This window comes from Branchiostoma floridae, chromosome 14, assembly GCF_000003815.2.
Source record: "Branchiostoma floridae strain S238N-H82 chromosome 14, Bfl_VNyyK, whole genome shotgun sequence".
Classification (NCBI taxonomy): Eukaryota; Metazoa; Chordata; class Leptocardii; order Amphioxiformes; family Branchiostomatidae; genus Branchiostoma; species Branchiostoma floridae.
In genome coordinates, this window is record NC_049992.1 from 14,864,790 (window position 1) to 14,888,655 (window position 23,866).

Here is a 23,866-nt window from a genome sequence, read left to right on the forward strand (position 1 = left end):
TGCTGGTGACCTAAACTATGTTGAAATGTTGCTGGTGACCTAAACTATATTGAAATGTTGCTGGTGACCTAAACTATGTTGAATATGTTATAGGTGACCTGAAATAAGTTTAATATGTTACAGGTGACCAAAACTATGTTTAAATTTGCTGCTGGTGACCTAAACTATGATGACTATGTTGTCGGTGACCTAAACTATGTTGAATGTGTTTCTGGTGACCTTAACTAGGATGAATACGTTTTCTAACGTTTGCTACTAGCTTGCCACGACGGGGGCGCTACATAATTTACTACCACGTCCTCCTATACACACGAGATTCAACAAGACTAATAGCGGTACCGTATGTCCGGGGTCACACTACAAACGATGAAGAATATCTAGGATTTGCTCTCTACTTGCTTAGTGAAAACATATTGCTCGTGTAAGCAACTTGTATGCGTCCAGTGTTTCATTATAACCGTATTTTATTCATAGGTCAATCTTTGGCCTCGATAGGATGTTATTCATAATCAAAACAGCTTACGTCGAGTCCCATATTATCATCGCATCGCTCAATCAATTTATGGCTGAACTGATAAACAAATCCTAGCATGGAGTGGAATTGCCAAATTTGTTATACCTTTCTCTTCCTAGGTCCTGGGTCATGTTTACATTGTGAGAGAATAATAAAAAAAGGTCAAATTAAGTCTCAACCAAGAAAAATAGAATACACGCCCCATGTCAACTCGTGAAATTAATGTGAATCATTTTTGACATAATCTCGAAAAAATCGATACCCAGACAGACGTCAATAATTTGTCTAAAGAGTATACAATAATATGCACGACGATGCACTGGACCGGTTTTTCCATGTAACATGACATTTTGCAATCTATGTTAACCATAAAGAAGACTTGTCCTAGCTTTGAGCAATATAGCCATGCTTTTCGTATCGTTGATGCAAACTAATAATAGCTTTCATGATTTTGTCAATAAAGATCAGTTGCTAGTGTTGCCAGTGATGATGAGGTATTTACAATAGCTACGACCATAACTTTATGATCGTCATTTATTGATATGAATACTACATAAAAATAATCGACATTCAGAACCACGGATTGGATGCACCCATGCTGGATTGATGTGTGTTTTTGTGAGGGTCCGAGTGCGCGGCGGTTGTACGATGAAGATCTGAGATGTTATCAATACTATCATCAAGGCTGTCTGGTCCAGATCAGAGACCCATTCTCTGAGGGGTGTTTAGAACTTCTACGTATACCGCTAACCAATAGCCAGTTGAAAAATCCTGATTGTAAGACCTTAAGTCAACACTGTATAGCAACGTGATAGAGTGTGTTGGCAACGGTTCAAGTGCAAGGCTTTAGTTTTAGCAGTAATATCCCTGTACTTGCTTGTTGCAAATTAGAGCGCGGTCACATAGGTCGTACGTAACTTTGGGCATTTTGGAGGGCAAAAGTGTACGTCTCCTGCAAAGTTCAACTGTCTTGATACACAAAATGTTGTTTTGGATCCATGTTGGTTGTTGGTTTTGGCATATCCTGTCAAAATCCCATGGCATCAAAATCGTACGACCATCGCACGACCTATGTGCCAGCGCCCTAAAGTAATGTTAGATACATGTGCCACAAATGATCTAATACATTTGCAAATCTTAAGGTACAAATGCTGTTGACAAAATTTGAGGCCCGATAGAGGCCCTATATCAATCCACCATTAATGAGAGCCTCATTTACAATAACTATTAACTAGCCGGCCCAATGTGAATTATACATCGGTTTATGTATTTTTGGTTAATCAACGAATAATAAAGGCAAAGAAAACGTCGATAATTGTGGTTCATATGTTATGCTCGTCACAATGCTCGTAACTGTAATTAAAATTAGATTAGTAAATGCCACAAGATGACCCGGTTTTTACTTATTTAGGAGAGTGTAATCCCACAGGGCCCAGCCTGGAGGAGAAGCGGTGCTTATATATTGCCTGTGACAAATCAATCGATAAAGTACATCAAATTTCATTTTTGGCAATCAAACACGGATTTCTAGATTCAGGGTAACCTTTACATGGTGGTACAAACGCATTGCATTCTTGACTTGCGGTCATGTCCTTGTATCTATGTTTCTCTGACAGCTGAGAAATATTTCATCAGCCATTTTACGCTTATGTGGCTACTACCGAGATATTGACCTATTCCCCAAACGATCGGGTATTTGCTTAGACTGAATATATAGAAGTTCATAAAACATACTGGTAAGAACGAAAGCCGATGGTGTTGAACTAACAGGGTACTATATTTCGCACATGTATGCATCGCCCCAAACATCTTCAATAGGTCACCTACGAATCAGCACTGTCCTGACCTTCAGAGATTCTTCTAGAAAAATCAATTGTTAGCATTTAGATCAGTTGGATAGACAAGTACAATTGAGATAGCGAGAGCTGGGGAACCTGATCGATACAAGCCCACTCTTTCCTGTGATACATTGTTAAGGGTGTTGAAGTGCTATGTGAAATGGTGAGGCGAGCGACGTTGAAGTGGTCTTGTTGCAGAGAAAAACCGCATCCTCTGGCAGCTAGGATTGCTCTCATCGCAACTGTGCCGGCAAACCGGTTTCAATCAACGTCGCAGTATGGCGCTCGCCCATACGTCCCATTGATCGAGGAGCCTGCTCAGCGTTCAGAGATGCTCGCTACACTAGGCGGGGGCTCTTGACCTATTTTTCGTCCTCGTATGTCCAACTACATCAGTTTAACCTAGATAACCGAGACTACAGGGGAGTTCTGTTCCCAGGCGAGCCGTTAGCTAATGACCAGATCTGACTCAGCGGGAAGAGGAAGAATCACATGTTGACAGATAATTCTGGACGGCTAATGGCTTTATATGGAACGTTTATCAACTGGGCCTTCGTCTGCATTTTCTCAGTACTCCCGAACAGTGAGTATTGTTTTATAGCCAAGAGGCAGGTCTTCTATGTCTGCAAGGCCTGTCATTACCTTAGACGATATTTATATTATCTTTTAAGAACTTACGATGTATGGGGTTATTCGTATGCTCAAAATGTAGCGTAAATTGATGAATACGTAATTGTGATGCAGTTTGGAATTCCCGGGCAATCGCCAGTAATACCTATGATTTTCATGCACCCCCTGTGTGCTTCCTGGCAATCACACACGCCGTACCACCATTTTCTTCACTCTGTGATTTAGAGATTTTGAATGAATTATTCTATGCATGTCAATCACAGGGTAAAGTCCACAGACTATCTAACATTACGGAATGTTGTGGTATTGTCTAAAAACACAAAAATCAATGTACATCTATTGTAAGTCGATTACCTTCTTCCCCACAAGATCTGGGGTCCCGCAACGAATGAGATAATTACCCATTCTTATCTCCGAAGCCCCAACTTCCGCTCTTCAAGGGCGACTTAAAAATTCATGAGGTGCCTGGGAAAAACAGAAAGAGGATGTTTTTAAAAGGTCATGTTCTGCCTGGCGCATTTTACCGATGCTCTACAGCAATGCTTGTTAAAGTAAGTGTCGAAAGATCGTGTGAAATCGTTTTTTCTTCTGCATAATCTATACATAATACACTTATATGTGCATCGTGGAGATATAAAACAAGATTTACCGGTCCATATCAACCTGTATTCTATTACCTCCAATGGAATGTAAAACCTATTACATGAACTGCCATGGTATGGCAATTGGTATTTCATCTTTTTCTTTATGCGCACATAAATTTTAGAAGCAGCAAGGGAATCCCGTGTATTATTTCGGGATATTTGATATCATTTTTGTAAAAACATAAAAAAAGTAGTCACATAGAAACTTGAAATTAATCTTTCCTTTTTCGAATAACTAACAGGCGAAAACTATATAAACGTATAAAGTACAAAGCAAAAAAAAAAGATATTCCATACGCTGAGATCTTATTCCTATCCCTCATATCGTAAACGCACGAAAATATTTACGACTGATATCTGAATGCATTATAGCTATGGAAGATGTGATTTAAAACGTAGTTCTATAAGTATTATCCTGCTGTCTTATGCGATGCAAGTCGCAGGGGAAATTAGCCTAACAAGACAACCTATGATTACGCTGTTTGACAAAACGAGGACGTGACAGGTACACAGCATAATTGTTCCGTTCTGGTAAGACCAGACCAATTAACGATCTATCCATTGGGCTTTGCTATATCCACATATGTGACTACAACATGTGCACCGCAGAAAGTGCTGTGTTGAGCCGCTACGGTAATGGGATTGCGCTAAGGGCGCGGTCACATAGGTCGTGCGATCGTGGTACGATTTTGATGCCACAGGCTTTTCAAAGAGCTCGTGTGACAGAACCAACCACCGACATGGATCCAGAACAGCCAATCGTGTACCAACACTCTTGCAATCTTCAGTACACGTGTATGGCCGTCCGACGACGACGATCGCATGACCTATCTCACCGCGCCCTAAAATACTTAACGTTGCCGTCACAATCATCGTAGTCGGGTGTATGATTTTGATGCTGTAAGCTTATCAGGCAGGCTGTGACGGAGCCAACCACAGACGAGAATCTAAGACAGCATTTCCTCTAACAAGTTCGTACGACAAATCGGTTGTACGGCTATCCAAAGCATGTCTTATCTAGTAGTCGCACGACGATCACACGACGCATGTGTACCGGCCATTTCACTTTTGAAATGACGCATGGTTTGGTCAACGACCCTAATCCGAACTGGGAAGCTACGGCGGCTTTTCTTCTATTCAATTTTGTATACGGCACAGTAGGTACGATTACTTCATGTTGATAAGTGGTGGTTTTCTGACACCGGCTGTTTTAATAACATTTACATTTCCGGCAAACATTTTTATCATCCCACAGCAATCATATTCTTTCCGTTTTGAATAATACACGCTCCATGGTAACACGCAAAAGTTTCGTCCCCGCTGCAAAAAAAAAATTCTTCAAGAGGTGGCATCAAATTGGGCGTTCTTCCGAATTCTTAAGTTATAGAATACTTGGAGGGTGAGCTTTATTCATTTATTTTTATTGATAACAAATATGTTTGAAATATAATTCAATAGACTCATTGTCGTATCTTATACGTTATTCCAAATCTACTGTTTCCATCATCTATTTGTAGTATACGACAGTTTTCTGAATGTATGAATGAGTGAATAGATGAACGGATGAATGAATAAACTGTAGGATGAATGAATGGATTAATGTAAATGAATTGATGGATGGATAGATGAATGAATGAATGGATAAATGAATGATAAATAGATGAATGAAACGCTTTATGACAGACTTTAATAGTATTTTTCAACATTCTCCAGACCACTAAGCAAAAGCCTTGTACCGTGTACAGCTGGCACATATATATTTGTCCATTAGTCGGTGTTCTGGTAGGATAACGCTGCACCTGGTTCACATACCTGATGGATTGATCTAACGGGGCAGTAATCCTTTTACACACGTTATATGTAAGCACAGGTATTTCTCACCATTAGAGTCTGCATGTTACTGTGTCTACTAATGTTTATATAGTATACTCGCATTTGGAATGGTTTAAGCTAGAGATGGTTTCTATGGCACCTGGAAGCGATTAGTAATACACAGAGGACAAAAATTTCACAAAGCTTTACAAATTGGTGGCTAAATTCAAATGAGTTTTGTAAATTTTTCGTCGTTTATATCTGTATCTATCTATCTATCTATCTATTCATTTATGATTATTGATCAATTCATCTCTTGCTATATATATATATATATAGAGAGAGAGAGAGAACGAGAGAGAGCGAGAGAGAGCGAGCAATAGATAGAGGGGGAGGGAGATAGAGACAGAGACATAAATACATAGAGTGAGAGAGACAGAGGCAACAGAAACAGAGACAGCGAGAGAGAGAGAGATTTAGACTTTATATTAGGCTCTATCTATCCAGCACTAGTTCACATTTATTTGCTGAACGTTTTGTTACATGTTATGCTACCATTCCAACGTTTATCCAATCTTGAAAACTTCGATAACATGTGTAGAATCGTTTGTGCGTCTTCACACGTAACTCTATGTTAAGATGTTAATATTTTATCCTACAAATATCCCAGGGTCGTGACCCAGATAGGCAAGAAATCCCAAATGGGGCATTAGCATGTTGTCCAGGCATGTGCCAATTAGAGACCAGTTAGGAAAACCCGTCATGTAAATGGCAAAGCCTCCGGTGATGCCGACTTTACTTTGAGGGAATAGTCCCTAAGGGCCCCAAGCTTCAAATAAATCGAAGCAGCCTCATTGGCCAAGTTATGTCTATAATTCCTTACGAGCATGTCAAAAGGTAGTGCGATCATTTCGGTGTTCATGATACGGATTAATCATTAGATATGCCTCATTACCTCTAACGACAGCCATCCATTAAACCCCTTGTTAGGCACAAGGAAGGGACATTAAGGCATTTAAGAGTGGTAAAGGTGAGAGGTGAAGCAATTTATTTTCATTTGCTGGATAACAGGTCCGGGTCAATGCTGATCAATCACTCAATACTCCCAACTTGCAAGCGCAATGCAAAATTATGACTGACAGTGATGTGGTATATAAAAGATTAACCACCAGTTGACTATATGGCACTCTTCAAAGAGTGATTTTACGACTGTATATGTCGATTTTTTTGCCTTTCTTCGGCAGCTATATACTAAAAGAGGAATTGATACCTGTATAGAATACACAGCATGCATGGCTATGTATGATAGTAGTCGCTCTCTATACTGTTTACCATTATTTGAATGTAATTTTTGTCACTTGCAATTAGCCCTCGGGCAAGAACTTGCAATCAAACTTATAATTGTATGATATTTATTTTCTACATTGCCAAAGTCTAATTTTTCACATAAATGAATAAGCCTATCCTGCCCCCTTTAGACCAATAGATACCTGATCGTCTTTTAAAGCAAAATAGAATCAAACACAAGACGAATCAATCATCCCCGAATTACTGCCAGAATGTAAGAGTCCAAGCTGAAATGCATTCCATCAAAAAGGGCCAATCATTTATAATAGATAGTATCTATTACTAGTAAGCTCATAATCAATATATACCGGCTTAAAGTGCAGGCCATCACATTTATTCACTCTTTAATAGCAGCTTCCAATGCCCTTCCAAGATAACGTAACCCTATTTATAAGGCTATTTGATCCCGTGCAGTGATGCCACATAACCTACTGATCCATAGTAAAATATATGGGAACAGAATTTCAATATGCCTTTTCCTATATAAAGTCACCTTAATGACCACTACATGAAGACTTGTATTAAGAAAAGTAACGAATCCAAGTCAAAACGACATTTATGATAAAATCGATTAAATTGTGTAAGAGGACGCTGGTTTGTGATGAAGGTAGTACTGAAATAGCCCAAAGAGTAGGGCAAAAGGTACAAAGTAATGAAGTTGACTCAGCAATGAAACCTATCATTTTATCTGAGTAATATGCTCTGTGCTTTGCCCACGTCGTAACCAAACAGCTTCATTGTAAAGAAAAATGCCAAGTTACCTACAATAATTCTATAAGCTATTATATATATAAACACGTATCAGCTTACTTTCCCTATAATGAGAACAGAATGTCATCATGATGAAAAGTATTTGCGATATACATTGTTAACGATACTGTTTATTGCAAAAGAATCGATTTTATTACATGATCTTGTTATGGATAACACGATCATGTTATGGCTTTTATACTGATGACTTAACTGAAAACAATGTAACAGAGATGAAATTAAATAAAGCTTAATTTTATAAAGGGGCCGGCATTTAATGAGGGAATTACTACCTATGTCCAGGATGATTCCTTCTTGACAACCTTTAAGGGCGAGGGAGAGAAAAGTGAGCGTTGTTACCGACGTATCAGAGTCAATGGTAAAGAAATTTGAAAGGCACTTAACGGGAAAATAGCGCTTTAGTGGTGCCAAAATGGCCCAAACCCAAGAAGCACCGATACTGTGTCCTTGTTGAAGGTCAAATGAAGCCTGTACCTTACTCGGTCGATCTTCCAACGTTGTCAGTCAACAGTGCCGCGATCCTTGACATGACCCTGTCATTGCAAAATGGGCGCAATCTCGACCTGGCGGCAGCTTACGCTCCCATCCGCGCCTCACTTAAGGTGGTATCTCACTGCACTTGGAGCACCGGTGCGGCACCGCGGGGATCGTAAGATAACTCACCGTTTCGTGTATTTTGTTGTCTTTTAAGTCATGCTTTCACGTATTACGCAATATCTAGATTCTAAAATGAAATTGACGGAAATAACACAACAGTGCCACAGTTAACGAACCCTGCAGTGACACACCGACGCACCAAGTGCAGTGAGATGCCACCTTGCTCCTTGGAACTACCGATGTGACAAGCTTAATTGTAACGCTCTCTTCACACTTGAAAGACATATATTGTATATTCATGCTCAAACGAACTAAGTACTATTCGTAGCGAAAAGGTACAATTTCTGTCATTTCTAAGAAAATGGTATCTTACAACATCGACAGAGACTGTATACATGAAAGTATGTACAGATTTAACTTCGTCTCCATTCTTAGGTCATTTGTAAGCATAAGGACAGATGGCATCAATAATGTATGATTCATCTAATTGCATAATATGAATTAGTCCGTACTATTTAGATAGCGGAAATTAGAGAACGTGGCTTGCATACAATCGCGAATGACATTTCTTAAGACTGCGACCTGGTTGCGACTTCTGAGCAACCGAAGATACACGGATTTTCAACGACTTTTACAGATGAATAATGCATACCTGTTACGTTTTGTATGTTTTGTTGTATTATAAATCATTAACTCCAACGTGCATCATATTCAAGTTGCAAAATCGGGGTTCACCAAAATCCAACTTTGGTCGCTCAAAGCTTGCTCAGCAATCGCCATGTTAGAGGAGGGAGGTGAAGTCTGTAATCAAAACTCCACGGTTCCATCTTACATACCCTGACAGGCCACCCATATGAATAACTTATGGCTTAAGTTAATTGAGTGCCAATCGATCATCATAAATGGTTGATTTACAGACTTTCATGCATGAATGGTATGATTTAAAGGCATAAGTTCTAATCAATGATTTAAAGTATTATTTGGCGTTTTATCGGCTTGGCAATGACTCCCATGGGGTCGTTCACCAGACGTACTTTAAAGGACAGTTGCGTGCGGACCTCACCATATGATAAGTGACCTCTTGACCCGTTTTTGGACCATGAGGTAGCTGGTATTTGCTGTGGTGCCAAAATGTCGAAGATATAACTGAAACGTCAAGGAGGTCAAGGTCCAGTCACACGATAAAAATGACCGGCAGCCTATAAGCTCAAAGGCCAAAAGGAAAAGGCAGTCATACATATATATTTGACATTGAGACAAAAGTACTGTACGTGTTTAAAATAAGTATTTCGTTCTATTGTTTTACCCATGTGCCCTTCTGCATTACCCCGCAAACCAACGCGTTCTACTTAGTTTTGCAAATGAATGTCACACATCTAGGTAGTAACATGCATTTACCCACGGTAAATACAACAATACAATTACTAATTTGACGGAAGTTTCAAGTAGCATTTACTGCCTTTCGTTAGTCACTTACAAAACCTATTCAGTTGATTGAGTAACTGCTACTTTGAGTATTTAGTATACCAATCAATTGATGATTAAGTAAACACAACCTAACGATATAGCATCATTTGGGACTTGAATGGTGCTGTGGAAAATAACAAAGATTTTGCCGACAGAAGTTGCCCTGCTCGTCCTTACGTTTGTAGTGCTAGCGGACAAATGACGCTGTGCATTACAACTACAAGAAAAACAACCACGATCTACAACTGAAAACAACGACAATAGCGTGTCCAGGACGAGGACAACATAACAAAAACGGAGGTTTAGTACCGTACCAAGCCGCTATAGTAGATAGTTCGAAATCTTATCATTTCGAGGTCTCATCAAGACCTCCACGGGTACATTAAAATAATCTATCCAGTCCTTGGTTTGGTTTGGTTGGGTTACCCTCTTTATCCACAAACGTATACAAACAAATGCTACCAAAACATAATCTTCTTAGTTATAATGAATGGATGACATTTATTGTACGTTTGTGCTCAAACAAGCTAAGTACAGGTCGTACGAGGGGGTTCAATAAGTTCTTTGCCTCACCAAGAAATAACAAGCGCAACTCAGATTTTCAGGCACAACTTCATAGTATGAAGTCTTTTATCAATATCCTCCAAATTACAAATCATTGGAGTCATTACTTTCCAGGCATTCGTTTTTTATCTTCGCCAGCGAAGATTATAAGATTGCTTACTTGGGTCTGTATGTAGGTCAACAGCATATAAGTCGAGAAATTGTGGATGGAACTTTTTGATTTTTTGTAGGTGTGTAGCGGTTGTCGAAAGGCATGCCTAGTTTGAAAATGGTTTACCTGGCGTTTTCCTACGGTACAGCAGCGACCTTTGTATTTTTTCGAGGTTTGTTTCGAGAAGCATAACTCAAAATGCAGCTGGGCGATTTCTACGATATTTAGCAGGTGTGTAGCGGTTGTGTAAAGGATTGTCATGTGCGAGAATGGTTTAGCTAGCTTTTACCTATGGTGCTGTAGCTGGCTTTGTATGTAATTGCGTTTGTCTGTTAACACGATAACTTGAGATGTTCTACATGGATGCTAATGATATTTGATTGATAGGTAGGGGACACAGAAAGGAAGGTCAAGTTCGATAATGGGCCTCCTAGCGACTTGTTTTGGTACTGCAAGTGAGCGTCAAAGCTTGCGCCTAAATTTTCCAGAAGTGCCATGTTCATGATTTTTAAGTGGTGGATAGCTGTTGGGACTAGGAGTGAATGGTGTAATTTTGGGCCCCCTAGCAGCTTGTTTGGAACTGCAGTGGGTCTTATAGTTTGTAACTTTTAAAAAGGATAACTGCAGAGGGGATTGATGGATATTCTTTGCTTTTGGTAGGTAGGTACTTAGGGTGATTATCAACATAATGAGATGCTAATTATGTAACTTGCGATCTACTTAATATAATTACTTTGGGATTCTTATCATGGAGAGAACCACATCCCTTACAAAAGTGGTGTGCAGTGCAACATGACACTGGCACCATTGTCACCCTAGTCCAGCACTAATGTGTGGACCATTAATCTTCATTTATCATTCAAGCCCTTCAGACAGAAGCAGAAGCCTGATCTCCTTTCCCTGACAAGGGCCAGTCACACCAAATTAACCCCCTGCCCTCAGTCTCTGGGTCTTAGCACAGACAAATCAAAGGTGGAGCAGAACTAATCGTCATGCCATGGCAGGGTGTTACACGCCCGCCCGTTTGAGGCATAAGACATGGTCACGTAAAAAAAGATTAAAACATCATGGTGGGCCAAATCAGGCTGTCAAAGGTGCCAACGTAATCCTCATGAGTTGTTCGATCGCATACAGTACGCTTAATGATTCAAATACTATTTCGGGATGAGATTTGAAGAGTCAAAGTTGGCCTTCAAACTGGCTCTTTTTGCCTGATTTTGGCCTCGATTTCACACTGCATGGGGGTTTCCGTGCAACCGATTACGACAATATCATATACTTCCGGGTTGTACGAGTGCGGTCATAGAACGCGGGTGGTATCGTATCTTGTCTCGGTTTGTGCTAGGTTGTAGAGGAGGATCTAAGTAAGGCTTATGAATATACTAATACTTGGAGATTAGCAATTACTATGCCTGTCAATCAGCTATTTTGTCTTTGCGGGGCTATGAATGGGGGGATCTGAGTAGCCTGACGTGATAGCCAGGCCAGGTAGACTGTGTAAAATACCTCTGACTTAACTCGCGATTGCAAAACTTTACTTACTATTTTCATGAGATGGACACAAACATTCACCAAGGCGGGGCCGTAACAATCCTTACGTATGACCCTTAGGTAACCCTTAGATGACCTATTATCTAATATATAGGCCAGTCACTCAAAGTTTGTTTATTATTTCTTTTTTTACGAAAAGACTGCAATGTACATTTTGTAGAGTGAAATCTTATATGGCCTTATATAAAACTAAACACCTAGCCTAACCTAGCCTAACTAAAGACCGTACATCCAGCTTTGCTATATCAACATCTCGTATTAAGCTGTATTTGGTGCTTATCCGGCCCATTATAGCCATAATTACATACATTAATCATTCAAAAACAACGACATTCGATAAAGAATGTTTATTTGGCGAAGATGTGTGTTCGAGGAACTCTAGTTTCTAAATTAGAAGGTAAGTGGGGAGAAAAAGAAGGGTGAAGTGTGATCAGACAATTTGACCTCACACCTCAGGTTGCAGATCAATTGTCCACCTTTTTTTTTCCTTATCCTTTACCTAACGTTACTGGGTGTCGGCTGCAACATGATGATCACAATAATTTGAATTTTGGTACACATTTATATAAGACTTTATACATGTACGTGGGGTTATCAATAAGTCCCCGACTTTACCGAGAAAAAATAAGCACAGCTCAGATTTCGAAGCATAGATGTCAAGTATAAAGTCTTATATAAATATGTACCAAAATTCAAATTAGTGTGATCATTACTTTGCAGGCGACACCCAGTAACGTTAGGTGAGGGAGAAGGAAAAAAACGTGGACAATTGACCTGACCTGAGTGTGTGGGTCAATTTGCGCTGCTGGAAGTTAGAAACCCAATTCTTTTTGCTTGAAATAGGAAGAGAATCATTATCAAACATTTTGACAACGTCTTTTGTTAATTTATGGCATGGGAAACTAGACCCACACATGTCTGATCACAATTCACACAAATTTTTTCTCGCCACTTACCTTCTAATTTAGGAAAAACGAATGCCTGGAAAGTAATGACTCCAATGATTTGAAATTTGGAGGATATTGATAAAAGACTTCATACTATGAAGTTGTGCCTGAAAATCTGAGTTGTGCTTGTTATTTCTAGGTGAGGCAAAGAACTTATTGAACCCCCCTCGTAGCGCTAGTGATAAGGTACAATTTTGACAAAAAGGTATCTTATCACCTCTACATATGCTAATACATTCTAGTATGTACAAGTTCAACTTCTTCTCACTTCTTAAAACAGTTATAAACATAAGGACAGATGGAATCAATAATGTATAGTTTATCTAGTTATCTATAATAGTATCCGTTGAATCTGACGTATTTTTTGTTTTGTTTCTGGACCATCTCTAGGCTGTCTGTCACAGGAAGGCATCGGGTTTACCCTACCAAGAGGAGTGCAGACGACCCTGGGGGACCCCGTGACTCTCGCGGCATCCTATTCTACAAACTACGCCGTCATCTCCGTCACGTGGTACAAGGTCCACGAGAGCGAGACTTCCTCAGATAAAAGAACTACCGTGTTCTCGTATGTTCCTCTGGCAAATATCAAGAAGGCCTATGGGGACTACAAAGGAAGGGCTCAACTTGTCGGAATGGCGTCTCTGCGGATAGACCCGACAAGACTGGAGGATGAGGGGACCTATTCACTCTCCATCATGACGGACCAACTTGGGAACGAAGAAAAGTTCATCCGTTTAGATTTGTTTGGTAAGTTGTACTCAACACCACAAAATAGATGAGACATTTACGTCATTATATCTTACCAAGAGCCTCGCTCGTACTGGACTATACTGTACAATATACCTTGGTATTAAACCAGCATAAGATTTACACATTTGTGGGCGTCGCCTCTTACCAGCTGTCAGCCATATAGGGAATCACCTACATGTTTTGTTAGGTAATGCCAATTCTCTGAGTCTCGCACCTCGTATGAGGTCAGGCTCACAAAGGTGAAAACCTCAGCCCGGTTTAGCACAGCGTGATCCCAAGGTATATTGTATGGGCAGTGGAGAGGTGTGCGTATGTTTGATGGATATTTTGGTATGAACAAGGTATGTAGTTTAACACGTTAACCAACAACACGTTGAAATGCCCTTACAAACAGCAGTGGCCCGGGTCTTCTGAGATTGTCACTTTGTCAATACTAAGTTTAACAGTAATGAAAACATGATATAGACGCGGTAGAACATTTAGACAGTGCCGATCTCTGTATTTGGACTGATTTTAATGAGCGAACAAAAGTCTGTACTCCTTTACTATTCTTGTGTTTCTGTCCATCTCTAAGTGCCACCCAAGTTGGAAGTGGGCCCGTCCAATCCTTACGTCACAACCCTTGGCACGACAGTCACATTGACATGCAAAGTCAAGAAAGCCAAGCCGAACGTATCGTCTCTTCATTGGGAGAAAGATGGTGGTCGGATAGAAACCAGCGGGCTATCCGGGAAGTATTCAGGAGGAAATAAAGAGAAGCCGTCATTGACTATACGTCACGTGACCAGAGCAGATTCGGGGTTGTATTCCTGTCTTGTGCAGCACGTGACCCGACCGGCTCTGGCCAGCATACATCTGGAGGTCCTTTGTAAGTAGTAGATTACGATTTTCTTATATTTATGCGTCGTGCGATATCGTCACATAATCGTTAAGATGTTAAACTAAGAATTATCATAGGAATAGTCGTGTATGTGTCATGAAAAATCCAGCGGTCTTCTAATACTTCTGTCTTAGATTCTTGTCGACAGTTAACCTTTTAAAGATTGATTATGCCGGTAAGATAACCAACGACGAATAATGTCACCTCATCATTAAAAAAGAAGACCATCATTGTCAACTCTGAACATTTATAACTCAACAAAGTACGTAGGTTGCAAGATGACCAGAACTATAGTTCCAAACATTTTGTAAGTACATGATACAGGAACTATTTTATTGATCACGACAAAGTTTGCTGAAACCTAGCTATTCATCAAGACCGCACTCATTGTCCGTGAGTAATTTCATTAGGTTTGAACATTAGGTGAAAGTTCGTATTCACCACCAATGAGATACAACGACTGGCGTTAAGTTGACTGCCCGTCACCTTCCTCAAGGCAAGAATGACCGGTTCTGCTTATAAACCCTATTCAGACCGTGCTTTTTTGGTCATCCCTGGACCGAGGGGGGGGGGGGGTTGCTTTTGTGGCACTCAACTTTTAAGTCGAATAACTCTGAAACGACGTGCCGCAAGGCCACCAATTTTTAGGACATAATTTCGACATAATATCCAACATGTCTTTGACGTTTGACGTTACGTTGTCGTAAGGTGACGTAATTATGACGTTATCAATTTGATTATATTGGCCGGACCCATAAAAAAGGGTATTCTCAGAAAACTTCAAGATATTGCTAAAACAATGTAACAACAAGTGTAGATAATAGAATAATAATGTTTATTACGACTTGCGTTGCCAATAGCAACATCAATGACGTCAAAATGACGTCATAAAATGACGTCATGCACATCTAAGATACGAGTTGGGCTCCGCCATATTATATCGACCACCTTGAATTTTTAAAAATAATTTTTTTGCAACAACCACAAAAGGCAATGAAAATAGACTAGAGTCATTCATTTAGATGGTATTTGATGAAAAAATACTAGGTGGTTACAAATTTTAAGGGATAATTAGCTTGTTATTATTGATCTGGCCATACGGTCCGCCTTCTTGGATTTTGGGCTGATGACGTCATCAAATCAGCATAATTTATGCATATCTAATTATGACAGATATGCTAAATATTATAAGATTTTATTTATGTAACAAAATAGTAGTAATATAGCAAATAAATGTGAAAAATACATTGTTAGAACCAAAAATAGTGATTTTTGGCAAAACTGCCTGTCAATTAACGGTTGCCATGGCAATACGAAAAAATGGAAAATTTGTCAAACTTTGTTAAATTGTTGCCAGCAATATTCTAGGAAAACTCACCGAATTTGGTGGCTCTAGCGTAAGCCGTTCTGGCGTTATAGGACATCAAAGTTAGCGCAGGCCTCAAAAGCCCCCCCCCCCCTGTCTGAATAGGGTTAACAATGACTTCCTGTCAAGTGGAATGATTGACAGTGAAATCTATATCTGTATGTGTAATGTATCTATTTTTGTTTCAGATCCAGCGTCTATTATCAGTATTTCAAACCTGGCTGAGGTCAGCGTCGAGAATCACGTGACATTTCAGTGCGTCGCGGACGGAAACCCGCCACCAAACATCACGTGGTCAAGAGGAGGACGACTTCTCCCTTCAAATGTCTACTCCTTGTCACGTGACGTGCGCACCAGCTCATTGGTCCTGAATGACGTCAATGTGAACGACAGTGGAATCTATACCTGTAGTGCGAGCAACGGTGTTGGGAAAGTTGGGAGACGGACAACACAGTTAGTTGTTTTAGGTAGGGTAGAACTTCATACCTTTTAACGTGCACATATATATCCATGTCCGTATGAGGTCCGTATCAAAGTCTTACTCTCTAATTGGCTCCACAGGTTGCTGGAAAAATAAAAGAACTTGGAAGAATGTACACATATTATATGCCAGACGAGTTAGCTTGGTCGCAATTGGTAACCATATTCCCCGACCAGCTACCCTTTTTTGCATATTATGCATCTATAGTTGTCCAAGTTCTTCTATTTTTACAATGACATGTTGAGCCTGGTAGAGAGGCTAAGAACTCCATACGGAACTCATACGTATACGGACTTGAAAATATACGCACGTGTGAAACCCACTTTATACCCTCAGTTTCACTAGCGACTGCGAACGCTAAGCGACCAAATTTTGACAGACTGGTTAAAAGAATTCCATAGATATTAATTATTTGTCTATTATATTATCTTTTCAATCATACTTTAAGATTTTAAACTGTGTTTAAAAACAAACCCAATTTGGTTGCTGTGCGGTCACTCTACGATCGCAATATAGTGCAAAGGGGGACCTTACACGGTCAATAATTGTCTAAGGAAGGTCATGCTAAATTCGAAGACAAATAGTTAAATCAATGGTATGCGTAGTTACCTAAAAATAAAATGATAAGAACATTTAGCAACATCATACTCTTAGTGAATTTCACCATGAATTAATGATATCCTTAATCTCAAAGTCTGGCATGTATAGGCATTCATAAGCCTCCCACTTGTGTGCACGATTCATTACAGGATGGAAATTACATCTACAGCTCATCACTGGACAAAGCTAACAGCGTGTAATCCTTCAACAAAGTAGGGTCTTATCACAAAAGACACGATACTGTAATAATTCATAATTCTTTTATGCGTTTATCTCTACACCTCTTAACCAGATAATACTCATCACGACGTATTCATATTTGACTCATTTATAATACACGATAAGTACTTGATAAGATTTACTTATCGTGAGATACATAAATTGCAGGGGGAAACAGGGCACCGGCATGATAAGAAGCTTTCGCATTTTTAGTGGTTGGTAGTATAATACTTGGTAGGCCTTTTCAATCAAATAGTATTATGGTTTTTAGTAAATTTAAAGCATATGAATAATTTGCTTCGAGTTTTTCCATTGGTTATTTAACATGTCTTTTTCAACCATACACTCAGCAACAACCACCTAGGCAAGGCCCTGACTGTGTTAAAAGCTATAGCCATAATCAAAGTGTTTATTGAAGACTGTACCGTTACTTGATGGGTATGTCACCCCATAATGTTATCTTTACGTGTGGTGGATACTTAACGTATGGTTTGTGGGTAACCAGAGTAATCGTTTATTACTTTTGTTTCTCAACCGAGACGGGGGCCGATACCGACAACAAAGCGCCTTTGGCCCTTTGCTGACGTCACACTTCCGGTCCGGTCTTAGAACTCGAAAAGGATCAGATGACTGATCAAAAGCTTGTTGATAGATAAGCGCTTTATTTTTGCGTACGGTTTAGAATTGTATCATAACATTTTTTTTATATTTGCAGTTCCAGAAAAACGAACGACATCCGCAACATTTTCCACAGTGGCCACGGTAATCGGGTCCTCAGCGGCGGTTCTCTGGTTGATCATCTGCGTATCCCTGGTCATGTTCCTTGTGAAACGGCACCGCAGACAGGGAGAAGAGAGGAAGAAATTCTCATCACTGTACAACATCGGTCTAGCGGGGACAACGTCACCGAGTGAAGCCGATGAAAAGAAAACAAACGTGTGTAAAGAAACACCGGGTAGGTAGACATCATCATTTATAAAAAAAATACACGGTGTCAAACAGTGACAGTCAATAGGCTGATGTGATGCCAAAAAGTAAAATCCTGATTTTGTAGTCAGAAATTGTAGCCATTAAAATACAAATTATTCAATATAACAATGCAATCTATATACGCATCAACAGACTGGTTATGTTGGTCAACATTAAAATTATTGAACATTCATTCATCGAGTAAACACAGTTTCTTGTTCAATTGTAGCAGCGCTGAGTTTTTTGTAAAATGCAGTCCAGTTGAGTTGGGGACTAGACCATGTTATTGATTTATGCTGTAGAGGCATATATCTTCATGACGGAGACGAATGGTTTCATTGCTCTATCTGCCTCTAGTTTCAAGCACAACGCACAATTTAATGAACTCTCAGCAACCCTTTTCCCTCAGTAGTTCACCTTACTTGACTCCGACAATCGTTAAAATGATTTCAGGTCTGCAGTCACCATTTTATGTACCAGTTATGTCCCTTTTCATTTGATGGAAATCTTGCTGCGACCTAAATTGGATATTTGTTACAATCTTTGCCTTCATAACTGAAATAGCATGCAAAACTTTGAAGTATATCTAAAAAGACAACAAAACATACAAAGTGTAAAATGTCGTTTTCATTCATGGAATTTGCCGAGTCCTCTGTCAAGTAGCTAGGTATTAAAGCTAGCTATAGGCCGTCGCCTGACAGCTTGTGGAGTTGGGTGTTAGTCATAATGTCATCAACTGTGATGTCAATGTCAATGGTGTGTTTGATTCGGTATCTGTTTTGTGTTGGAGTCTGCACTCTTCACTACGGCCACGGTCTTCTCTTTCAATGTCAAAAACAAAATTGCAACGTCATTTACATAATTTGAAAGACCGTAGGCTCGTTTTCTGTGTATCAAGCCTTAATACTACTTTGTTGAAGACCTAAAACACTAATGATTGCATAACGGCTCAAACTTTTCATAACATTTCCATAGACATGCCAAATGATACACAATCGCCAAGTAGAGAAATAGCAACAACAAGAGGAACCAAACGAACTGGTATGTAGAAAATTTTGGTTGTTATTAGTAAAATGGTTGTTTATACTTTACCGAGTACTATAAACCCATTAAAATGCTAGTAAAGTCAAAGGAACATATTCTTGTTGATGTGTCTGCATCTAAATTGTATAGTGAATGTACACCGTGGAAAGTATTGGTTATTCTCGTCCGTCCCTAAAGTAAAGCTGAGACGTTTTTGGTTCACGATTCAATACTGTATGCTGTATTGAATGCACAATGGGAACATCTTTGTTACTTCTGCCGACAGACAGGAGATGTGCCAAGGTTCTTTACGACTACAAACCACGAGAGGACAATGAGCTGAGGCTTGAAATCGGAGACATTGTCGAGATTCTAGAAGGAGAAGAAGGAACCTGGTGCCTGGGGTATCTCAGAGGCCGGATGGGGCTGTTCCCTTCCAACTACGTGCGCTTCGTCCCTATAACTGAGGGTATGCAAATACATGATAATTATAAATTGAAATAATGATGCAAGTTATGTTAGTTTCTGCCGTTACGCGTGGTACTTGGTACGTGGGATTCGTGTTTATATAGAATGTAATAAGAATGAAATATTTGGAATTTCCGTATGTACATGCTAACTTTTCTTTATTATTTTACTACAGTATCACCGTCAACGTCACTTTACATTCATTGTATCTCAGAAGACAATGGCAAATCAGTGAAGGACCATCTATAGTTTCGAGTGTGCGAGTGACTTCTTGGAGGTACATGCTGACATCTGCAGAACTTCCTTTGTAACGATTGCAGAGATTTCATGGACGTTAAAAGACTGCACTATTTTTGTGAGGTCTGTCATACATATGTTAATACGGATCGAAGCATGTCTGAAATCATTGCGGGCTTTGATGAATATTCCGAAAGTTACGTCTAACGTCTGACCTTCGACAACTAAATATTCTGAAGGGTTTGCAGTCCTCATTTTTACAGATTTTATTTTTATCAAGGGTCTTTTTCTAGAAATTTACATAAAAGCTGGGCGAGAGGAAGTTCGATCTCCATACTTCACAAGCAATATATTTAGTGAGATTGGTCCAGAAGGGAAGTCAGAAAGGAAAAAAAAGGCTTGATTGCGACATGTGATCTTTACAAATCACCATAATTCGAAAATGTGTACATGACATTGTGTAGCTCGTTACGATAGATACAGATTTATCCTTCAAAAACACTTAACATATACAACATACGAGGTGCCCTTACTGGTACCTCTGTAACATTTATGAACTTGATAATCTCACACTCAAAGCCTACTTTGTTCCTACAGTGTAACAATGATTTTCCCCTTCTTTCTTCTCAGAAGTTTTTTTTGTAGCTTGAGGCTTAATCGTACTGGAAAATCGTAAGATAAATGTGATGTTACGAGAACACAAAATAAAGACCATGGATTTATACTAATGTAATCGTGTTTTTTGTGTAGTCAATTGATTTCTGCGCAATATGCATTATAAAGTCTATCAAACTATAACTATGGCAACATCTTTTACTTAAAAAAAACCTGTGCATACAATGTCTATATATAGCGCCTATCCAAATGCACTTCACTGTGGAAGTGGATGCCTATTAAACAAATCGTAATTCTGGTCTAAAAAAGCCGATGGCCCATGAATCTTGAACCTTCTATCGTGCTCAAGGGTGTAATAGGCATCATTTGTAGTTCAAAGGAATACCGACTTCAAAGAGCTTTGTTCCTGTGTTACAATACCAATCCTTACCATCTGTGGAGTCTTTTTGTAAATTTCTGTTCTAAATGATTGTGAAGAAATGAGTCCCTTAGGTCTGCAGCCGCTACGTTTGGTCTCACAAGGATTGCAACACCGCAGTGGTCAAACAAGCACCAGCCAAATGAAGATACCCCTTATCGACTCTTAAGCCGTTTCCTCATTTAGAAAGCAATCAGACAAAGTTGTCTGAAGACATCGCACGCATGCTGATCGCAGCACAATACTAAATGAATCGATGGTGTGATTCTTTTCATGATGTGGTTAGTTTTAGAAAGATTGTAGCATGTCAATAATTATATATGGAAACGCCCTTGAACTTCATACGGGATATTAATAATGTTCGTGCTGGATATTCATGTATAAGCTTTCTTGCCCGTGTCAATAGAACTAGAGAGGTAAATCTCCACGCATCAGATATTCCGATGATTAATGTCACACAAGAGCCTAAGGGTCGATTTAACGGGCACGTGGATCTCGAAAACGCTGTAATGAGGCTACGTGTGTGACAAACCGGTATGGTATTCACCACTTTGCTCTCTAAGTCCAATGCTAACTTTAATATAATCGAAGGATCTTTCACGGTGTTGTTAAAGTAATGGATTGTTTATATAGACTAAATGTTGACAGTTTTAACTTTAGCACTCCAATAGTTCATACGCTATTGCCAAACGTCCTGTCGAATAAACATATACACATATGTATATATATTTTTGTATATGTATGAATGTAGAGAGATAGATAAATATGACTATATTATATAGATAGATAGATTGATAGATAGATATAGACATATGTTGTCTATCGCATTACATAACAGAATGAGTCACAAAGAACTTCAAGTTGACGCACAATGAATAATATCCGCACCTCTGATGCAACACATGATGTAAGAATGCTTAATGTGGATGCCTTGAACACAAAATGGCAAATTGTCAAAACCAATACATAACCCTGGGGGCAGAACACATCATGAGCCCAAGAGAGAACACTTTTAACACTGGCTTCTGAATAGAATCACTAACTGCTATTGTAACAGATGCGCATATGGCAAAACGTACGTCCGCAGGCAGTTTGACTTATAGATGTCAGGACATCAATCTAATAGTTGGCTTCTAGGGTCAACACTGGTGATTTAAACACCCGTAATTCTTCACCAAGTTCTTTTAAATTAGCTGTGGGGTAGGCATAACGTGACCAGGAAAACCCTTGCTGTATATAATCTCCCAAAGGACACGCTCCACCAATCAATATTTAATCACATTACGGGGAAGGTTCAATTGTGGGCACTAGTACTACCCGCCCCTCGTGTCTGGGCCAGCGCTGTGTACGTGATTTCTTGTGATTGCGTTTTAAGGGGGAAGGTGATTTGACTGAGATTCTTACTCCTCACAGGAGACATTGCACGCAGTGAATGCTAACACCACAGCCTGCGGTAAGGCACAAAAGTACAGTGTACACTTCATTCTAACCTGGCAATAATCAACACTCAGAATCATTTAATATGAAGTTAAGGAAAACTACGCTCTTTCTCTCCGTCTATTATATATTCCTAGTAAAGAAATAAACGATGCATCTAATTGCAAAATTGCAATATAAAAACAAAAGATAATAATGAGAAGGTATTAAAAGTACTCACGTCGGATGTTCTTGATTTAGGTGCAGTTTTCATACACTCCGCAAATGCAACTGGCTCTTCAAGCTGAATCCCACCGACGGCTCCTGTACATGATATTCCACACACGTGTTTACGATAACGCGAATATAACATTTCCCGGTTTAATATGTCAACCCTTGTCGACCTGGGTAAATCATATATTTCCCTGAGGAAATTTTGCTGTTTTGTAGAACATTATGTTCATCGACCCTTTACCACAGGGGAACATATTGCGCCTCAGACGACACACTTCTATTGTCATATCTATCTTGATCATTTAGATTTGAAACAAAAAACTTTGGGCGCAAAGTAAAAAGTTACTTGGAGCATAGATCCGAACAGACCTATCCAATACAGTAATAAAACGGCATGATAGTATGAATATGAATATTTACGAATACGTACCAAATGAAGCAAGTATATTTTTATGTTTACTATCAACGTAGATAAAATGCAATAATCTTCGAACTTACATCTTATCTTCCTTCGACAAACATTTTGAATGACACGTATAATTCAATTATGGTTACCTTTTACGAAGTACAAATACATTAAATTTTGAATATAGAGCGAAAATGGCTTCATACTCAGCCACTATATTGATACCATGTGAACATAAGACATAAATTGGATTCAGTGCAATGAAATGCATTTATGTACAAGTTGATGTAATAAACAATAGTCAAGCAGTTTGTTGCGACACAAGTTTTTGTAGAGCATATAGAGCGGTTATACGCATATAACTTTTTTCGCTCATAATGCCATATCGTGATTTGACGATATGGATGACATCCGCGTGCGCATCAACTTTCGGCTCCATCCTCCCCCCCTCTCAAATTCCATTCAACTCAAATCAGTACAAAACATTTTTAAAATGTCACATATTACAAAGAAATATATGGTGGAAAACGGACATTTATGTCATGAAATGCCAAAGCCAATTCCACAGCCGAAGAATAAGATCTCGAAAAAAAATAAGAATCTATAATTTGATATAAATACTCTATGTGATCAGTCATTTGTTAATGAGCAGCAATTTTATTTACACGCTCGCATAGGTTTAAAGGTTTCCAGAGGATGTCATTCATATGATTAAATTGACATGGCCTAACGTGTTTAGGTAAAATCATAATGGCAGTTTATTTTATTTCTAATCATAAAGATGCTCAATATTATTGAAATGGATCACATTATTTGCAAGATTTCTCTCATCTACGTAATAGACGATTTTTGTACGAGTGCTCAGAAATATATTTTGAAATATATGCTATCCTTTATCCACTCATCATTTCTATAAAGATATACAGAATCACACAATTGCCACGGCACAAT

The 23,866-nt window shown here is 39.2% G+C and overlaps 2 protein-coding genes across 4 annotated transcripts in view; one reads left to right on the forward strand and one right to left on the reverse strand.

Moving 5' to 3' along the window:
* LOC118429929 (hemicentin-1-like) overlaps nt 1-20,559 on the forward strand; it is a 39,428-nt gene extending 18,869 nt beyond the window's left edge. For 2 of the 3 annotated variants that reach the window (XM_035840570.1, XM_035840568.1), the window contains exons 2-8: nt 13,224-13,580; nt 14,158-14,451; nt 16,018-16,296; nt 17,845-18,084; nt 19,074-19,139; nt 19,408-19,590; nt 19,765-20,559. In XM_035840570.1, coding sequence (XP_035696463.1) covers nt 13,224-13,580; nt 14,158-14,451; nt 16,018-16,296; nt 17,845-18,084; nt 19,074-19,139; nt 19,408-19,590; nt 19,765-19,838 — 1,493 coding nt within the window. In that variant the 3' untranslated portion in view covers nt 19,839-20,559. Of the gene's footprint in view, nt 1-2,100; nt 2,936-13,223; nt 13,581-14,157; nt 14,452-16,017; nt 16,297-17,844; nt 18,085-19,073; nt 19,140-19,407; nt 19,591-19,764 lie in introns of those variants that run through there. The other variant, XM_035840569.1, reaches the window with a different exon arrangement.
* LOC118429936 (limbic system-associated membrane protein-like) overlaps nt 1-23,866 on the reverse strand; it is an 83,512-nt gene that overhangs the window by 57,383 nt on the left and 2,263 nt on the right. Inside the window, exon 2 of the mRNA XM_035840584.1 lies at nt 22,517-22,599. The gene's annotated coding sequence lies outside the window, so the exon portion shown is untranslated. The remainder of the gene's footprint in view (nt 1-22,516; nt 22,600-23,866) is intronic.